This window comes from Talpa europaea, assembly GCF_964194135.1.
Source record: "Talpa europaea genome assembly, contig: HAP1_SCAFFOLD_93, whole genome shotgun sequence".
Classification (NCBI taxonomy): domain Eukaryota; kingdom Metazoa; phylum Chordata; class Mammalia; order Eulipotyphla; family Talpidae; genus Talpa; species Talpa europaea.
The window spans coordinates 158,349-176,495 of NW_028168025.1; the positions used below are offsets into that span (position 1 = coordinate 158,349).

General features: G+C 74.2%; 2 protein-coding genes across 2 annotated transcripts; one reads left to right on the top strand and one right to left on the bottom strand.

Annotated features, from left to right (window-relative positions):
• Positions 1-206: 206 nt before the first annotated feature.
• On the top strand, positions 207-1,263 carry SSTR5 (somatostatin receptor 5; the record flags this gene model as incomplete). The annotated part of the gene is made up of 1 exon (XM_084259764.1): positions 207-1,263. One exon carries the CDS (start codon positions 207-209, stop codon positions 1,257-1,259), a length of 1,053 nt encoding a protein of 350 aa, XP_084115890.1. The 3' UTR covers positions 1,260-1,263.
• A 5,850-nt stretch (positions 1,264-7,113) lies between these two features.
• On the bottom strand, positions 7,114-10,714 carry TEKT4 (tektin 4; the record flags this gene model as incomplete). The annotated part of the gene is made up of 6 exons (XM_084259776.1): positions 7,114-7,352; positions 7,646-7,800; positions 8,463-8,685; positions 8,819-8,962; positions 9,073-9,143; positions 10,181-10,714. The coding sequence occupies 6 exons, from the start codon at positions 10,712-10,714 to the stop codon at positions 7,136-7,138; spliced, it is 1,344 nt and encodes a 447-aa protein (XP_084115902.1). The 3' UTR covers positions 7,114-7,135.
• Between the last annotated feature and the right edge of the window lie 7,433 nt (positions 10,715-18,147).

Below are 18,147 nucleotides of genomic sequence, written 5' to 3' on the forward strand. Positions count from 1 at the left end.
CCGCGAGCTGTGCGGTCGGGGGAGCTGCCGGGACTGGGGGGCGCAGGCTCGCCCCTCCTCCTCCGCTGGTTTTCCGGGCCATTTGCTTGATGCGCGCAGCGTGGACCTGAATAACCGTGTTTACCCGCGGGCCAGCCTGCCTGGGCGGGGCGGGGCGGGCAGGGCCTTGCACTAACCCGGTCTCTCGCCTGCAGAGCCGGCCGGCCATGGAGCCTCTGTCCCGGGCCTCGGCCGCGGCGGGCGGCAACGCCTCCTGGAGCGGTGACAACGGCACGCTGGGCGGGGCGCTGCCGGCGCGCGGGGGCGCGGGGGTCGTGGCGCTGTACCTGCTGGTGTGCGCGCTGGGGCTGGGCGGCAACGCTCTGGTCATCTACGTGCTGCTGCGCCACGCGAAGGCCAAGACAGTCACCAACATCTACATCCTCAACCTGGCCGTGGCCGACGTGCTGTTCATGCTGGGCCTGCCCTTCCTGGCCACGCAGTACGCCGTCTCCTACTGGCCCTTCGGCTCCGTCTTGTGCCGCCTGGTCACCACGCTGGACGGCATCAACCAGTTCACCAGCATCTTCTGCCTGACGGTCATGAGCGTGGACCGCTACCTGGCCGTGGTGCACCCCATTCGCTCTGCCCGCTGGCGCCGCCCGCGTGTGGCCAAGCTGACCAGCTCCGCCATCTGGGCCTTCTCGCTGCTGATGTCGCTGCCGCTGGCGGTCTTCGCCGACGTGCAGGAGGGCTGGGGCACCTGCAACCTGTGCTGGCCCGAGCCCGTGGGGCTGTGGGGAGCAGTCTTCATCATCTACACGGCCGTGCTGGGCTTCTTCGGGCCGCTGCTGGTCATCTGCCTGTGCTACCTGCTGCTGCTGGCCAAGGTGAGGGCCTCGGGCGCGCGCGTGGGGGCCCCCCGGCGGCGCTCGGAGCGCAAGGCCACGCGCATGGTGCTGGTGCTGGTGCTGGTGTTTGTGGGCTGCTGGCTGCCCTTCTTCACCGTCAACATCGTCAACCTGGCCGTCGTGCTGCCCGAGGAGCCGCTGGCCACCGGCGCCTACTTCCTCGTGGTCGTCCTGTCCTACGCCAACAGCTGCGCCAACCCTGTGCTCTATGGCTTCCTCTCCGACAACTTCCGCCAGAGCTTCCGGAATGCTCTGTGCCTGCGCCAGGGCTTGGGTGCCGCAGAGGACGCGGACACCACGGAGCCGCGGCCGGACAAGAGCGGCCGGCTGCAGGAATGCAACGGGCTGATGCAGACCAGCCGGCTGTGAGGCCGCCGGGAGCGCGGAGCCGCCCCGTCCCGCAGGCTGGGTCCGGGAGGGGGCGTCTGACCCTGGCCTGCCGGCCTCCCAGGGGCCTGACCTCGGTGTGGGCTGTGGCCACTCACCTGGCCCCCACCCTCCCTTCACCTGGTCGGCGCCCGGGCTCAGGTGCCTCTGGGGACGAGACCCAGTGTGCTGGACCCGGCCGACCCGGGAGGCAGGAGGGAATGGCGCTGGCCTTGGAGGCAGCCACCAGGGCCAGAGTGGACAGAAGCCTGAGGAGGAGGCTTCCCTGTCGGTCCCCTGCCCCAGGGCCCCCTTCTGGGCAACCTCCCACACTGGGGGGGCCGTGAGGGAGCCCGTATGGGGGCAAGCAGGGAGGGTGGCCGGGAGGAGGGGTGCAGAGGGGGAGCTGGGGGTGGAGAGTGGGCCCCGGGCCCTGGGTCCTTTGGGGGCATGAGTGTCCAGGGGCGAGGGGGATGTGGGGCCCCACAGCATCCCCCCTGCTTTGGGCAGGGCCTCCAGTGGGGGGTGGAGGTGCTCCTTGTCCAGACAGCAGTGGGGGATCCCCAAGGCCAGGCCGGCGCAGTGCGGGCGGGAGCGCAGCGCCAAGGCCAGGCCCAGGGAGCCCCGCCTGCCGCCCCTGCCAGACGGATGTGGCTCCGCAGCGCGTGTCCTGCGCCACGCGGGGGCGAGGGGGGGGGCTCCGCGGGGGTGAGGCCCCACCCGCCGGGCGCCCGGCTGCAGCGGCTCCTGAATAAACCCGAGGACACACGCCCGCCTCGCGCCATAGCAGACGGGGGGGGGGGGGGGGGGAGGGGGGGGGGGGGCCCAGCCTGCCCCGACGCGGCCCGGGCGCCACCCCAGGGTAGGGGAGCAGATGGCGGAAATCTCCCGAGCAATCTCCGGCCGGGCCGGACGCCACCGCGCCCAGGCGGGTGTAGCCAGCCGCGCCCCGCGCGTGGGTGGGGCCCGGGCGCCAGCCTGGAGCGCGCCTGCCTGCGTGGGGCGTGGGGCGTGGGGCGTGGAGCGGGCGCGCGCGCAGGCCCAGGTGCGGAGCAGACCGGTCATCTTTACGGGGGACACACGTCGGCCGTCCTGGGCGTGCCTTAGTGGGGCTCGCGGTCTTCCTAGTCCTTCCAGAAGCTTCCAGAGCTTTCAGAGGCGGCATGATGGTGGTCCGGGCTGCTCACTAGCACCCGGGGCCTGTCCAGGAGGGGTCCAGCTTTGCCGGGGGCGGCCGCGGGCTTGGACGGGCACTCGGCCTTCTGGGAGCCTCTCCCTCCGGGCCGGGGTCCCAAGGCCCCGGAGCTTGGGGGAGCGGCGGGCAGGGACGGCAGCCCCACCCCCTCCCCAGGGTGCTGAGGGCGCCCGCAGACCCCCTGGCTCGGGGCGGGGCCGGCCGCCCAGGGGCTGCAGAAGCAGGTCAGCCAGCGCGGGCCCAGGCCGGCCCCAGCCACCCACTGCCCCACTTCCCAGCGGGGGGCCGGCACCGCATAGAAAGGCCTCCGGTGGAGACGCGAGGGTCACCCCCCCGGCCCCTGAGCACCCGCAGACCCCGCAGGCCCACCCTCTAGCCACCCGCCTCCAGCCCCCACCTCTGCCCCTGGCCTCACCCTGGCGCGCCCCTCCCCACAAGGAACCTGACCCCGGGACCCCACGCTGACCTGGGGGCAGCGCGAGCAGAGGGCGCTCCTGCCCGGCCTTGGTGGCCATCTCGGGCGCGCCCCACGCAGGCACCCATCGCGCGGCTGCACGGCGGCCGGGGGCTCCGAGGGTGAGCGGGAAGGGCCCCGGAGGCAGAGGGAGCAGCCCGCGTGAGGGCGCGGAGTCAGCAGAGATCGGGGTGTGCGTCCTCTCACCTTGGGGGCAGAAGGGGCCAGACTCAGGCCTCAGGCACCCCCGTGGGGGTTGGGGGGCTCCATCCCGGCCCGGGGGGGAAGAGCGGGGATCGGGAGGGGAGGAGACGGACGCGGGGTGTGCAGAGCTGCCCGGGGCAGGAGCGCCGGCCTGGGCCTGGGAGCAGGTGGCGCCACGCCCGGCGGTGTGCGGGCGCTGGGGGGACGGACACCCCGGCCGCCGTGCCCTGGCCGGGTGGGCGCCGGGTCAGACTCGGCTGGCCTGGGCCCCCCGGGAGGGCGGGAGCAGGATGTCCTAGGAGCCGCCCAGGCGGGCGGGCAGCCCCCAGACGGCGCGGGCACAGAGCAAACACCCGCAGGCCTGCCTTCTGGGCCCTTTCTCCGCATCAGTGGGTTTTACTGGCGCGGCTCCCGGGTAACCTGACCGGAAAGCCGGCCGGGGCGGGGGGGCGGCCTCCGCTGGGAGAGGCCTGGGCAGCCAGGACAGCGGCCGGGCCGGGGGTCTAGCCAAGCAGAGACTTGCTCGGGGGCGGGGGGCGGGGGGCAGGGGGACAGCTGTGAGGGCCGCTTGCCGGGGCCCCGGAGCTCAGGCCGGTGGGGCGGAGTGTGGCGCCCGGGTCTGACCCTCCCGCAGCCCCCCGGCGTGTGCAGGCAGGCGCTGTCCCGACCCTGCACGCCGGCCGGGGCCCCCGGGGCAGTCCTGAGGCGTGTTTGTTGAATGAACACCGGAGCCTCGGCCGTCAGCAGCAGCGCTGTGCCCGCGTGCTTCACACTGAGGAAAACAACGGGCCGCTCTGGGCCATTTCGGGGCTGTGCCTGGCGGCTGCCCGGCCACCAGCCTCGCCTGGCCTCCGGGCCTTCTCCCCTTCCCGAGCGCGGGCTCCCTGCGCCACGGTCAGGGCCCTCGGGCTGGCCCAACACGCTGCCCTGCTGGGCCGACCCCCCCCCCGGACCCCCCCCCGGGCGCCCCCAGGACACCCAGCTGCCTCTGCGCCCTGCCGCCCCCACCCGTCCTCCTGGGTCCCTCAGCGGTTGGCCGGTTCCCCAGCCCGCGGACCCGAGGGGCCCCGGGCGAACCCCCACCACCCCCACACCGGGGCCCAGCAGCGCCACTGTGGGGCGCACTCGCCCACAGCCGCGCTGTCCGGGGGCTCCACGCGCAGGCAGGGCCCAGGGACAAGCGCCCGGCGAGAAGGGGCGTGCGCGGGCCGGGTCTCCCCTGGTGACCAGAGTGTCCGGGCGCGGCGGCCCCCTTAGGACTTGCGGGCTCAGCCGTGGGAGGCGACCACACGGCCCACAGCTGGCCGCTCTGAACGGGCGGGGGTCGCACCACTGGGGTGCCGCCTGGATGCACCAATGGGCTTTCTGTGCTCTGCTGAACCCATAAACCGCCCAGGGCACCCCCTCCTCGTGCCCATGGGGGGCTCCAGAGGTCAGGGGAGGCCGCCTCTGAGCTCTCACAGCTCTGCGGATGGTGCCTGTGCCCACCGGCCTGCCCCGAGGGTGCGGACCCCGGCCTGCTCATCCCGGACCCCCGCCTGCTCATCCCGGACCCCCGCCTGCTCATCCTGGACCCAGGGCCGCCGCGGCAAGCCCCCTCCCCTGCCTTCCCCTGTCCCCCCGCCCCGCGGCCGTGACTCTGCCCCATTCCCTCCTCAGTGGGGTCCAGCCCCCCCGCGAGGAGGAGAGCAGCGGCCTCTGGGTCTGCAGCTTCCCCGGTGAACCTCCAGACCCCCGAGGATGCAGAGCCCCGCGCGTGCCCACCAGCCGGCGCCCGTATGCGGCAGTTGCTTGCCCGGCGTGTCCCAGGCCGGGTGAAGGGCGCGAGAGACCCCACCCTGCGGCCAGACCCCTCCTGTCCCAGCAGCCACAGGCGCCCCTCGAGGCCCCGGCCAGGCCCCAGCCCTGCGCCCCGCCAGGGTCTCCTCTGGGCTGGGTGCGCCGGTCTCGGGGTTCCTTTGTCTTTCCCCTGCAGCTGCGTCCTCGAGGCCAGCTCCCCTCTGACCGGCATGCTGGGCCCCGGCTGCTCCCCGACCCGGTACCTGCCCCCTGTGGCCTCCGTGGGCTGGGCAGGTCCTGGGCCTCGGCCCCCAGGCAGACACGGGGAGCCGTGGGGAGAGGGGGCTCGAGGGGGCCCCCAAGACCAGCAGAGGGCTCTTCCAGGGAGGCGCCCCCCAGGGTCTCTGCCTGGGGCCCGACCTGCGCTCCCAGGACAGGGAGGGGCTGAGGAGGCGTTGCCATGTGGCCAGGTAGACCCCATGGGGGTCTCACCCACCAGCCTGGGCCTCCTTCCTCCCGCCCCTCCCTGCCTACTGCCCAGCCACCCTGCGCTGGCCACTGCTGGGTTGCCCTGGCGGCCCCCGCCCCCCCGGCTGCTGCAGGCGGGCCCCGCCTGTCCTGGGCTCCAACGCTTTGTCCCTGAGGACTGTCTCTGGCTGGGGCAGGTGTGTGGTCCAGGTGTCACTCTGTCCTGGCCCCGCTAAGCGAAGGTCTGCCCCCTCCTCCAGGAAGCCCTTGGGGACTGGGACGCAGGCAAGGACCTTCCTCTTGCACAGGGGTCTGTGGACTGAGGCTCCTGGCAGGTGAGAACACCCCAGGCTCCCCACCCCAGGCTCAGGATATCCAGACCTAGCCCCCGGCCATGTCAGACCCCATGAGACCCCTGGAGCCCTTGTGGGGGGGAGGCAACAGAAGTGGGTGTCTCCAGGGATCCACCCCCGAGGGGGGCCTGGGCCACCAGTGCCCTCATTCCTGGGAAGTGGGGTCCGGGCACCCTGGTCAGTTGTGTGGCCGGAGCTGGGTTTGCAGGGGGCGAGCAGACTCCTCCCAGTGCAGCCTGCCCAGCCCAGGCGCCCACCGCCGGGCCTAGAGGGGCCTGCGCCCGGCCTGCTGCTGTCCACGTCCCTGCCTGACCCCGGGAAGAGCCCTTCACATCGCAGAACCCTGGCCCGTGGCTGCCCTGCTGGCCAAGACCACACGCCTCTCAGGCCCCAGAGGCGGCTCCGGCCGCGCTGCCCACCCAGGCCCACCCAGGCCCTCGCGCTCCTGCCTCGCGGCCCGGTTCTCCTGCCCACCCTGTGCTGGCTGCCTGGCGCTGGTGGGGGGGACTGGGCACTGCCCCCTCAATGGAAGCTGAGCCTGCTGCCTGCTTGGGGTGTAGCAACATAGGGGAGAGCTGAGGAGGTGGGGTTGCAGCTGGTGGGGGCTGGAGATAAAGAACAGAGGAAAGGGGGGTGCAGACCCAGCCCTCTGGGGTGGGGTCCCACAAAGGCCTGCTGAAGACCCACCCCACCCTGAATCACCCACCAGGCGCTCTGCTCCCCAGCCTGCTGGGCACGGCTGGGTTCCCCTGCCCTGCCCCGGGGCCTCCTCGTCCTGCGGGGTGGCCAGGCCCTTCTCCCCCACACTGGGGTGGCCGTTGGAACCCCCAGGGGAAGGGTGCCCAGGCCCGCGGCCCCTGGCCTGAGCTGCGGGCCCGTCTGCACCCCGCACCCCCCCTGCCCAGCCGGCTGCCGCCCAGCACACAGAGCTGACCCCAAGGGAGATGGGCCTTGGCTGTGAGCCCTGGAGGGCCTGGGGTGTAGCGGAGCCCAGAGCAGGCATGGGGTGCGGCCCAGGAGCGCCCGCAGGCTGCCCTGGGGAGGCCCTGCAGGGGGTGACTCAGGGCGCGCCGGGAGGGGCCCCGGGCCGGGCTCCGGGCAGCTCTGGCCGGCTGGGGTCTGGCACCAGGTCCTGCCATGCGGGGCTGCCCCCGCCCCCCCCGCCCCCTCCCGGGGTGCCCACAGGGGGCAGGGAACCTGCCGCGTGACCTGGCGGGGCGAGGGTGCCCGGGCGCCCTGCAGGGCCCTGGCGCTGAGCTGGAGGCCGGGGCGGGCGGCCCGCGCCCCCGCCCCCAGCCCGCGCCGCTGTCCCTCGCGGCTCAGGGGCCCCTGCGCCTCCACGGCCCGGCCAGGGGGCCCAGCCCGGCAGGAAGCGGCCGACAGAAGCTCGCACTCTTTATTTGGGGGCGCGAGGGGGCGGGGCGGCTCAGGGGTAGCCCGCCAGCTGCAGCGCCGACGGGTAGCGCGCGCGGCGCGCCAGGCACTTCTGCCGGTCGATGAAGAGGCTGTTGGCCTTGACGGCGATGTCGCGCTCCAGGCTCCCGCGCGTGTCCTCCAGGTTCCGCAGCGCCTGCTCGGCCTCCAGCAGCGTCGCCTTCAGGGCCGCCAGGGCCGCGTGCAGCTCCTGCACCTCGCAGGTCAGCCTGGGGGCGCGGGCCGGCGTGAGGTGCCGGGGCCCCGGGCGCCCCGCGAGACTGGCCGGGCGCGGCGGGGAGCGGGCCAGGGCGGGGCAGGGCCCCCGGCGCGGCCGGGCCCCCCGGAGCCGCGTCCACCGCCGCGCGCGGAGCTGCCCCCCAACTCGGGCGCCCCCCGCCGCCCGCCGCCCGCCCCTCCCCGCGCCCCGCCGCGTCTCCGCGCCGGGCGGACCCTCGGCGCCCGCAGGGGTGTCGCCCTGGCGAGCTGGGCGGCGGGGCCGGGCGCGCCGCGGGGGCCGCACCTGAGCTGGGCGGCGTCGCGGCACAGCTCCACGCCGGGCCGGAAGGCGCGCCGGTGCAGGCGGGTCTGCGCCACCTTCAGCGGCGCCTCCTGGGCGCGCACCGCCCGCCGCAGCGCCGCCACGCCGCGCTCCTGGTCCGCGATCTCGCGCAGCGTCTGCGGGCGGCAGCCGGGGGCGGCCGGCTGGGGCGCGGAAGCCAGGAGCGCGCGCCGCGGCCCCGCAGGGACCCCCGGGGCGGGGGACAGCGAACCCGGCGTCCGGCCACCCGGCCCCGTGCGGGCCACGCCGGAGGCGCCGGGGCCCGAGCGCGCCAGCCCGGGCGGCCCTGGGGTCCACCCGCCCGGCCCGCGCCCCTCCTGCGCCCCCCGGCCCCGGCTCGGGGCGGCCGCGCGCTGGCAGAGCCGCCGCCCACCCCGAGCCCACCGGCTGCCGGCGCCCAGCCAGCGCGGGCGGAGAGGGCGCCCCGCCCGGGGTCCCGGGCCGCGGGCCTGGCGGGGCGCAGGAAGGCGCGGGGCGGCCCGGGCGCGGGGGCGGGGCCGCCGGGGAGGCGGGGCCTGCCGCCTGGAGGGCGGGGCCTGCCGCCGGTGGGAGTGGCCTGGTTTCTGGGGGCGGGGCTGTGTGGAAGGCGGGGCCTGCCGCCAGGAGGGCGGGGCCTGCCGCCGCGGGCTGGTGTGGTGGGGGCTGTCGCCGAGAGGGCGTGGCCTGGTTCCCGGGGCGGGGCTGCATGGAAGGCGGGGCCCGAGGTGGTGGGCGGGGCCTGCCGCCGAGAGGGCGGGGCCTGTTCCTGGGGGCGGGGCCCGCCGGCCGCGCGCCCCACCTTGCGCAGGTGGTGCTCCAGCTGGTGCTGCGCGTCCTCCAGCTCTTGGCAGCGGCGCCCGAAGGCCAGGTTCACGCTGTCGTTCTGCAGCCGCAGGTCCTCCGCCGTGTCCCGCAGGATGCAGTCGATGAGCGCCCGCAGGTTGGCCGAGGCCAGGCGCTCGCGCTCCCCGCGGCACAGAATGTCCCGGGTGAACTGGGCCCACGTCTCGGGCGTGGACGCGCTGCGGGCAGGGGCCCCCACGGTCGGTGCCCGCCGGGCCCCCAGCCCGCCCCAGGCCGGCCCCGAGGGCGGCGGCCCCTGGCCCGCGCCCTGCGAGGGCCGCGCGCCCCAGGACGGCCGGCGGGAGCGCCCACCTCTCCTCCAGCGCCGCCGAGTGCGGGTGGAACTGCGCCGCGGGGCTCTGGTCGCGCAGGCGCGCGCAGGCCTCGTCGATGTTGTAGGCCTCCACCTTGTCCGACCAGCTGGCCTCGCACGTCTCCTTGTGCTCGCGGTTCAGCCTGCGAGGCAGCGCCCGGTCCGCGCGGGCCGGCAGCCCCTCTCCCGCCCAGCCGGGAGTCCCGGCGCGGCCCGTGCGGGGACCCCCGCCTCTCCCGGGGCAGCCACCCACCGGATCTGGCCCGTGGCCTGCGCGATGGTCCTCTTCAGAAGTTCCTGAATGTTCCGGATGAGCTCCGCCTCCTGGGGAGACAGACCCTTCCCTGGTGAGGGGCCTCAGCCACACCTGCGCGCCAGCGGGCGGGGCGGGGCGGCCGGGGCCTGGCTGCGCGGGCTGCTTGCCCGGTCCCTCCTGGTGTGTTCTGGGCTTTAGAATGTTCTCTCTGGGGTGCCGTGGGGGCGGGACACTCGCAGGGCTCGTGGGCTGCTGGGCAGCTGCTGGGCAACTGCCCTGGTGGTGGGGCCTCTGCCCTGGCATCTGAGCCTGTCCCAATAGCCCACCCCTGCACTGGTCCCTGGACAGCCAGCCCCTGAGAACCAGGGCCTCCCAGAGCTGCCCTGGGCCCTGTGCTGGGTCTCCCGGATACCTGACATCTGCTCTCGGTCACAAACTACCCCCCATCTCATTTTCACCGCCACTGCGCGCCGAGCCCCGCCTGGGCCGTCTGTGGCTGTCTGCGGCAGGCCCGGAGCAGCACAGGCCAGGGTGCAGGCAGGGCCCAGGAAGCTCGGGGTGCAGGCTAGTCTCTGGCGTTCCCTAACCCCATGGCCTGCAGCCTTCTCTCAGCAAGGCCCCGCGCTGGGAGGTGAGGGCCTCCCCAGACAGGTGCTGCCGGGTTCACAGGGGACATTTGGGGGAGCAGGGCACCCCCTCAGCCCTCGACAGCCCACAGGTGCATGCCAGTTTCCACTTTGCTTTCTTGGGGTGCCGGGGTGGGCCAGCCTCTGGGCATGAGGGCCAGGCTGGGTTTGCATGACCAGGGGTGACTGGGGGCTGCCCGGCAGGGCCAGTGCCCCAGGAACCTCCCCAAGAGGGGTGCCTGGTCCCACAGCTCCCAAGCCTCCGCCTGGGTCCCTTCCATCCTGGGGGGGCCCGTGGAGCCGTGTCAGGGCTGGGGGTACAGCCGGGCCCTTCTCTTTCCCAGTGACCTCTGACCTCCAGCACAGGTCCCAACTGAACAGCCCGGCGTGGCCCGCCCCACCTGGGGTGAGCCCTCACGGGATCCTGAAGGGGCGCCGGACTCGGGGCGGGGGGGTTGGGCCATGGCCGAGCCCAGCACCTTCAGCAGCTCCAGCTCCACGCAGTCCCGCACGAGGTCGGGGTGCTGGCGGCGCTCCCGGCTCTGCAGGTTGTCGGTGGCGATGGACAGGGGCATGGCCACAGCGTCCAGGGCGCGCTGCAGCCGCTGCCTCTGGGCCAGCAGCAGGTCAGCCTCAGCCAGCAGCTCCTGCGCCTGGCGCTGCAGCTCGCCTTGCCAGGCCTGCGTGTCCTGCAGCCGCGCGCCCACCTGCCGCGTGGAGTCCTCCTGCGTGCGCCACGCCCGCGCCCCCGTCTCCTCTGCCAGGCGCCTACTCTCGTGGCGCAGCTGCTCCGAGCTGTCGCGGTCGGCGAAGGCCTGGTGGTAGCGGGCGTAGCAGCCCTGGAACCACTCGTCCAGCAGGTACTTGGCCGTGCGGAAGCCGGCGGTGGCCAGGCCCGCGGACGTGTGGGCGCCCGTGTTGCACGCCACCTCGTGCTGCTTGGGGGGCAGCTCACAGGCCGGCACCGTCTGTGGGGCGGGCGGCCTAGTCAGGAGCACGTCTGACTGCGCCATGGTGCCCACCGGGCAGGGGGCAGGCGCGGGCAGGGAGTGGGGCGGGGCTCGTGGCGCCACAAGCTGGGCGGCTCCGGCCACTGGGTCCCCACAGCAGGCCATGGCACCCGCTGGCCTGGAGACTGGACAGGTACACAGGCTCTGGTTGCCAGGCAACAGGGCTCCCCTCCCCCCACCCCCACCCTCTTAAAGGGCCAGGCCACCCAGCCCCACCCGACGTGCCACTGCCAGGCCCAAGCAGGGGCCCAGGGCGCTCAGCCACTGCCAGAAGGGCCTCAGCCTGTGGGCCCCTGGCCAGCCGGGTCAGACCTCTGTGGCCCTGGGGGTTTGGGACTCAGGGCTGGGGTGGGCCTCACTGTCCACCCATTCGGTCCTGGCATTGCCCTCCGGCTGCCCCTGCTCTCGCTCACCTTCCCGGGGCCCATCCAGGTGGACAGGCTGGGCTATTGGGGTGCCCTCCTAGGGGGCATTGGGGTCGCTGCCTGACAGCACCCCCTCATATCCGAAGCCCTGGGGTTCCTCTCCATCGTCCCATCGCCTGCTGTGCGGCAGCCAGGCCCCTGGGGCTCCCGAGCCCGCCGTGGAATCGTGGGTGAGACTGGAGTGCGAGGCCAGAACCCCAGGTCTGCTCTCGGCTGTCATGTCCGGCCGTGCAGGGACTGTCCTGGGGCAGCCACCACCCAGGGCCACCAGTGCCAGGCCGAGGCCTGGGGGTGTCCCACACCGGGCGAGAGGCAGCCCAAGGGCGCTGCCCGGCATGGCCAGCAGAGGGCACCATTGGCTGCTGGATGCTACACAGCGGGGGGCGCCCATCCTGGGGTTCTTACCCCCGCCCAGCCCCGCCACTCTGCCTGGACGCGCCCTCAGCCCTCAGCCCTGGGCCTTCTGCAAACCGCCTAGTCCTCTTATGAGGAAACTTCGCCCGTCCGCGGCCCAGTCCCTGGGCCCACTGGCCCCTCTCACCTGCCCCAAGTGGCCACCCCGGCGGGCCTCCCCACCTGCCCGTTGGGCCCCTGCTGCCCCCGCGCTGGGGCAGGGCCTGGGGTCCCAGCGGGGCTTTCAGGACAGCACAGCCGCCTGTCCCCACCCAGCCAGCACAGCGCGTCCTTGAGGGCGGGGCCCAGGTCTGTTTCCCCAGAGCGTGGGGCTCCCTGGTGCGGGGGCGCCCTGGTGGGGCTGGGGGGGCGACTGGCTGCACTTTCCTGCCTTAACCCCGTGTCCCCGTGGCCTGAGTCGCGGGTCCGCCCCTGGAACCGACCAGAACACGTGGCCCGCGCAGCCTGACCCTGGCAACCTCCAGCCCGCGACCGGCACCCAGCTGTAGTGGCCAGCGGGGCGTTCTGGCTGCGGGCCCCGTCTAGCTCACCCTGCAGCGGGGCAGTGTCCAGGGTCGTGGGCTCAGGCCCCACGCACAGCGGCTGTCCAGGGCCTGCCCGGTGCCCACACACCCGGCTCCTGGGCTCCGTCCAGAAGCCAAGGCTGGTGGGTAAAGCTCTGGAGGGGTCTGGGCGGCCCTGGCTGCCGTCCAGTGTGATCAGGTGGGGCCCGGCCGAGGGTGGCATGGAGTCAGCTGGCTCAGGCGCCCGTGTGGCCCCTCACCCCCCTGCAGGCCCCTGGTCAGCTGATGCAGGGTTGGGCGGGCCGCAGGGCCTGTGCAGGCAGGCGACAGGGCGCTGGGCTGCACCCCGGCCAAGAGCCTGACCGGGGGGCCAGGCTCCGTCTCCCAGGGCCTCACACCTGGCAGCTGGGGCCTGAGGCCCAGCCCCGGGGGACCCTGCGATGCTCCCTGGGGTCGCCCTCACACCCTCCTAGGCTGGCGGTGCAGTGGGGGGAGGCTGGCGGCCCCCCGCAGGTGGGCACCTGGAGCCACTCACAGTCACAGCTGGCCCGGGGGCTAGCACGGGTGGGGGGTGCGCTCCTCCCCCCAGGTCCAGCGGCCTAGGGGCGGGGGGCAGGACTTCACGCGAGCAGCAGCTTCCCCTCTGGGCACAGGGGAGACCCCGGCCCCTGCAGCCAGGACAGATGACACAGCACGGAAGTGACCGGTCACTCCGGGCAGCTCTTGAGCACCGGTGCCTGCCAGTCCTGCAAAGTGGCTGCTGACATGGCAGGTGGCAGCTGCTCTGACACTGCCCTTGAACGAGCGCAGCCTGAAGGCCGGCGAGGGGCCTAAAGCTGCGAGGCCTGGCGGCGCCTGGGTCACCATCACCGCTCCCACACCCCCATCCCAGATGCCCCTGTCGTCAGGGGCAACGGCCCTCACAAGCCTTGTGTGAACACGAGGAGCCTGAGCCAGCAAGGAGGAGGCCGGGAGCCGCTGGGGGCAAAGGGAGGGTGCGGGCTCCAGGGGCAGAGGGCCTGGAATCCCGGCCCCGCAGCGTGCCCATCAGGTGCTCTGCACTGCCGGGTTGCTGACAAGGTGGGGGCGGGGGGACACTGCCCCTGGGCTATCGCTTCCCCTGGGGCCCGGACACAGAACATGGGCCTCACTCCCGGGGGTGCGAAGGGACTGCTCAGAGGGAATGCGGGCGTCCCCTGCCCCACTCCACACGACAGAGCTTGCCCGCAGGCTGAGGGGTCCTCCCGGAAGCAAGGCTGCAGGGAGGCAGGCTGACCCCAGGCAGGGTCTCGGGGGGCCCGGGCGCGGGGGCATCGGCAAACCCCCAGCTGTCGCCCCCAGCCTCCTGCAGCCGGGCCGAGCGTGCCTCTCAGTGGCAGGTCCGGCTTCCCAGCCCGTGTCCTCCAACTCGCGGGGCCTGCCGCTCCGGCAGACCCCCCCCCCACACGCCGCACCCCGGCCAGCAGCCGCGCAGGGGCCGGGCTCCGCGAGAGCCAGAACTGCCAGGTCCCGGCTTATCGGCTCGGCAGCGTCTCCAAAGCCTCCCACAGCTTCCCGGAGAAAAAAATTAAATACTGGATTTAGGAGAGACTCGCGTCCGTCTGCGCCGGGCCCCGAACAGGCTGCCGTGGCGAGACCCCGGCCCGGCGGGGGAGGACAGAGGCCCCCGGCCCCAGCCCCCGCGTCCCCACGTCAGGACCCCGCAGAGCCCCCGGCCCCAGCCCCCCGCCCACATCCCTACCATCAGGGCCCCGCGGAGGCCCGCCACTGGCCCCCGCCACCCTTTGGGGGCGAGGAGGCTTGGGGAGGTCTGGGCACCTCCGGCCCCTCAGGTCCCCACCAGCGTAGGCAGCTGTGGGTGCCTGGACGGCAGCTCCCCCAGGAACGAGACCCGCGTGCTGGCCTGAAGGCGCAGGACTGAGGCCGGAGACCCCAGGGGGGCAGTGGACCCTCATGCTGCAGTGGGGCTGCCGGCCCCTGCGCTCACAGGACAGGCCGGGAGGGGCAGCAAGGCCCGGGAGGGGCCGGCCACGCTTTCCGCACCTTCGCTGGGCGGGGCCTGGAGCACCTGGAGGCCCCACCCTGCTGGAGGGGCCCCAGGCGTGGCGGCTGTGGACCGCGACTGGTGTGCGCACCCCTCGAGGCCCCGCTCAGCCCTCCTCCTGCCCGCCCCCTCCTCCCATCCCGCCTGGCCGTGGCAGGTCATGGTCCGGGGCTGTCCGGGTGCCCAAGCCCCCGTTCCCGCCTCTGTCTGCGGCTGGGGGTGCCCGGCGCTCCCTCCCACCTGCCTCTCCTCCAGGGCCCCTGGTGGGGGCTGGGAGAGTGTGGGGAGTCCCAGGCTCCTCCAGGGGTCGGAGGTCAGGTCCCCAGAGGGCGGGTTTGGGGCTAGGGCGGGAGAGGTGGGAGATGGGGCCTCCTCTGGGCAGTCCTGGTCAGAGGAGAGGACGGGGTCTCCCCAGCCGCGGGGCTCCCCAGCACGGGTCCCACAGGGGCTCCCCAAGGGGCATTCGTCGCTGGTCCCCGGCCTGGCCGCTGCCGCAGGGAGGGTCCACATGGGCGGCAGCCGCAGGCCCGGCCTGCTGAGGAGCGCCCCGTGGCCCTGCCTCGTGGCCCACTCTCTGGGGAGCACAGGGGGTGGGTTTCCCGAGGCCCATCCAAGGGAGCCCCAAGGGCATCCGAGGGCCCAGGCCACCGGCCTCAGCAGGAGTGAGCAGACGCCCCGCAGGCGGCTCCGCCCAGCCATCAGCAGAAGAGGCCCTGGAATAGCTGGGGGCCCTGGGACGTGGGCCGGAGCCACTCAGCTGATGGAAGTGGCCGCCGGCGGCAGCTCGGGGAGTGCCAGCCGGTCATGCTGGGAGCCCGAGGTCACTGCCGGCCACACCCCCACGCCCCCTCGCCTCTGCACAGGGGCGCCTGTCCCTGCCCTGCCCCGTCCACCTGGGGGGCCTCAGCTCGGGCCCAGGAGACTCTGGCCCAAAGCTTAGCTCCCGGGGGCCGGGCTGCCAGGCTGGTACTCTTGCTGCAGTGCTGGCCGCACCAGGTGGGGAAGCCGGGGCTCCGCAGGGCTGTCCTGCCCATCCACGGGGCCATCCCGGAGGACCCAGGAGGCACAGGAGGCCCCTTCCTGGTCCTGAGCCCTGGGGGGCCATGGGACATGCCTGGGGGGGGGCTTGGGGACACCAGCCGTGGGGTCCCTGGCTCGAATCTGCTGGGCCCACCGTCACAGCAGGGGGCGGGCCGGGGAGCCGGTGCCTGCCCGTGACCTGCGGGCCCCAGAGGCTGAGTCCGAATAGAAGGGGCAGCCCCGTGACCCGGTGCTCTCCCCCAGCTGCGCCCCCCACTGGGCTTATCGGCGCTGTGGGGGTGGGGGGAGCTATCGGCATTGCTGTGGCCCCGCATAGGCCTCCGGAAGCACCGCGCGCCAGAGGAGCGGGAAGCTGGTCCTCGTGTGCGCTTGTCCACTGTGCCGCGCACACCAGCCCCTGCGCCCTCGGCCCCAGGTCTGGCCAGGTGGGCCCAGGGCCCTCCAGCTGGCCCCCAGCAGCTCCTGGTCCCCACCCCAGCCGTGTCCTCCTGGCACAAGCACCTGAGGTAGCTTGCTGGCTGGACAGCGGACAATGGTGGACCTGCCCCTCCAGGCCCCCGCGAGGACCGTCCCCAGCACGCTAACATCTGGGGCTGAGACGGCCAGGCTGGCGCCAGCAGGGGCAGAGGCCAGCAGCCGGGAGGGATCGAGGGGCCGAGGGGCCGGGCGGGGGTTGCTGCAGAGACGGGGGGGGGGGGGCGCACAGGTGAGTGACAGCAGGGCCTGGCGGCACAGCCGGGTGCGGGCCTTTGGCAGGGGTGAAGTCGCCCACCGCGGAGCAGGGGTGAGGCCCCGCAGCTCCCCAGCTGGGAGCCCTGCCCCACATGAGCTCCGCCCGGGGGCGCTGCCTGCCCTTTCTAGGTGCTGCAGAGGCGCAGGGAGCGGGGGTTTCTGCCAGGCTGGCCACCACCTGGCGGCCCGGCCACCCCAGCCCCGGCCGGGCTCCAGGGGCGCCGTCCCCCGCTCCCAGGGGAGCGTGGGCATCGGAACCGCTGCCGCCGCGGAGCCCAGAAGCCCCGCACCCTCCGCCGGTTGCCTGGCAGCACGCTGCGGCCTCCCTCCCCACCCACGCAGGCCGCCTGCCCACGGCTGCCGCAGGGGCGAGGGCCGCTGTCCCGTGTCCCCCAGGGCTGGCCAGGCCACCTCTCCCTCGGGCTGGGCCCCACACTCTGCCGAGAGCCCCCACACTCACCCTCCAGAGCCCCTGTCCCCCCGCCTTGGTCCGCCCTGGCGCGCAGGTCTCCCCGTCACACCAGGGCCGGCAAGCGGGGTGCCCCAGGCCACTGTGGGGCTGGGCTGGGCAGGGCTGCACCCCCAGCCACGGCACAGCGGAGCCGTCCCCCAGCGCAGCAGCCCACAGTCCAGACAGCCGGCCCCGCGTTTCCTTGGTGCTCAGTGCCGCCTGCTTGCCCTCGGGTGTCCCGCCCACGAGCCGGGACTCCTGGCTGAGCTGGCCGCTGGGCCCAGCAGCTCGCTCCTGGATGCGGCAGCCCCCAAGGCCCCACCCCAGCCCTGGGGACACAGCGGCCCGTGTGGCGCCAGCCTCCTCTGCTGCTCCCTCCCCACGCCTCTGGGGAGCCCATCCGGACCCCGTCCCCTCCCTGGGCCACGGGGTCAGAGCCCGAGAAGCACAGGCCCTGCGCAGGCCAGCGCCTCGGGGACCGTCACTCCCGGCAGCTCCTGCTCCGCGGCCACCGCAGCGGGGAGGGGTCCAGAGACCCCACAGCCAGGCCGGTGCCCTCACAGGCCCGTCTGCTTGTCCAACCCCAGGAAACCCATGGGGAGACGCAACTGCCCCTCCTGCTCTGCTCTTCCTCAGCCCTGGGCAGCCCCGTCCTGCCCGGCCCAGGCCTGCGGGGCAGGAAGCCGGCCTGGAACACGGTGGGGGCCTGGCCGGTGGGATCTGTCTCCCCATCCGGCCCAAGGCCTGCAAGCCGTCACGGGGCGGCCGCCTGCCGCGTCCTCCGCCAGGGGTGATGCTCTGCTGGCGGCCACGTGGGGTGCTGTGTGCAGGAGATGCCCCAGCGAGGGGGCTGCAGGGCTGGCCCGGGGCAGTCGGGGGGCACTGGCCCCCAGCCCCAGCAGGGGGAGCCTCTGCCCCGGCAGCAGGCCAGCACGTGAGCCGGGCCCGTGCGTCCCTCCCTTGGGGACCCGACTCCCCGGCCGACGTGCTCCCCGGCCAACATGCTCGCCCTGTTTAAATATTTAATCCAGTTAAATATTAAACATCTCCCAGGCCCCAATCACCCCCAGATCGATTCCTGGCCCTGGCTGCGCTGGGCACGCCCCAGGCCGGCTGCAAGCGCTGGGGGACAGGGGCCCGGAGGCGCTGCCGGGACCTCCCGGGCGCCTGTCCCTGCCGCGACGCAGGCAGCGTGGGGGCTCCAGCCACTCCTCAGGCCTTTTCAAGACAGCCCCGCGCCCTGCATCTGCTCTCCTCAGCCCAGGTGGGACGGCGGCCAGCGCGGCCATGGACAGGCTTGGGCTGCAGGGAGGACGCACGCTGCCCCCGCGCCAAGGGGCCTCAGAGGGACCTCGCCCCCATCCGGAGGCCCCAGTGCCCCTCCCCAGCCTCCCAGCCCCCAGGGACCCGCGAGCGGCCTGGCCTGCCGTGGACAGTGGCGGCCGCTCCCCCTGGCCTGCAGACCCTGCTTGGAGCCGATGGTCCTGGAAGTGGCCACTGAGCCGGACCCCGCCCAGGGCTGCCCACCCACAGGCGCTCGTCTCAAGGACACGAGTTCCAGCCTCTGGGAACTGGGCGGCTGCGGGGGGAGAGGCGCATGCCTGGCCGGCCCTGACCCGCGGTCTGCAGAGGGCCGGGCTGTCCCGGGCCAGGAGCAGCGCCCACGGTGGCCTCTCCCGCCAGCCCCCTGCCGGGCAGGGGTGGGGCCGGGCCTCTCCTGCAGGTTCTGCTGCTGGTCAAGCTGGGCCTCGACTCTGCGTCTCAGACGCCCCGTGTGGCCCTGCTGGTCCCACATCCCTGTCAGCGCTCCGGCCGGCCGGCAGCCC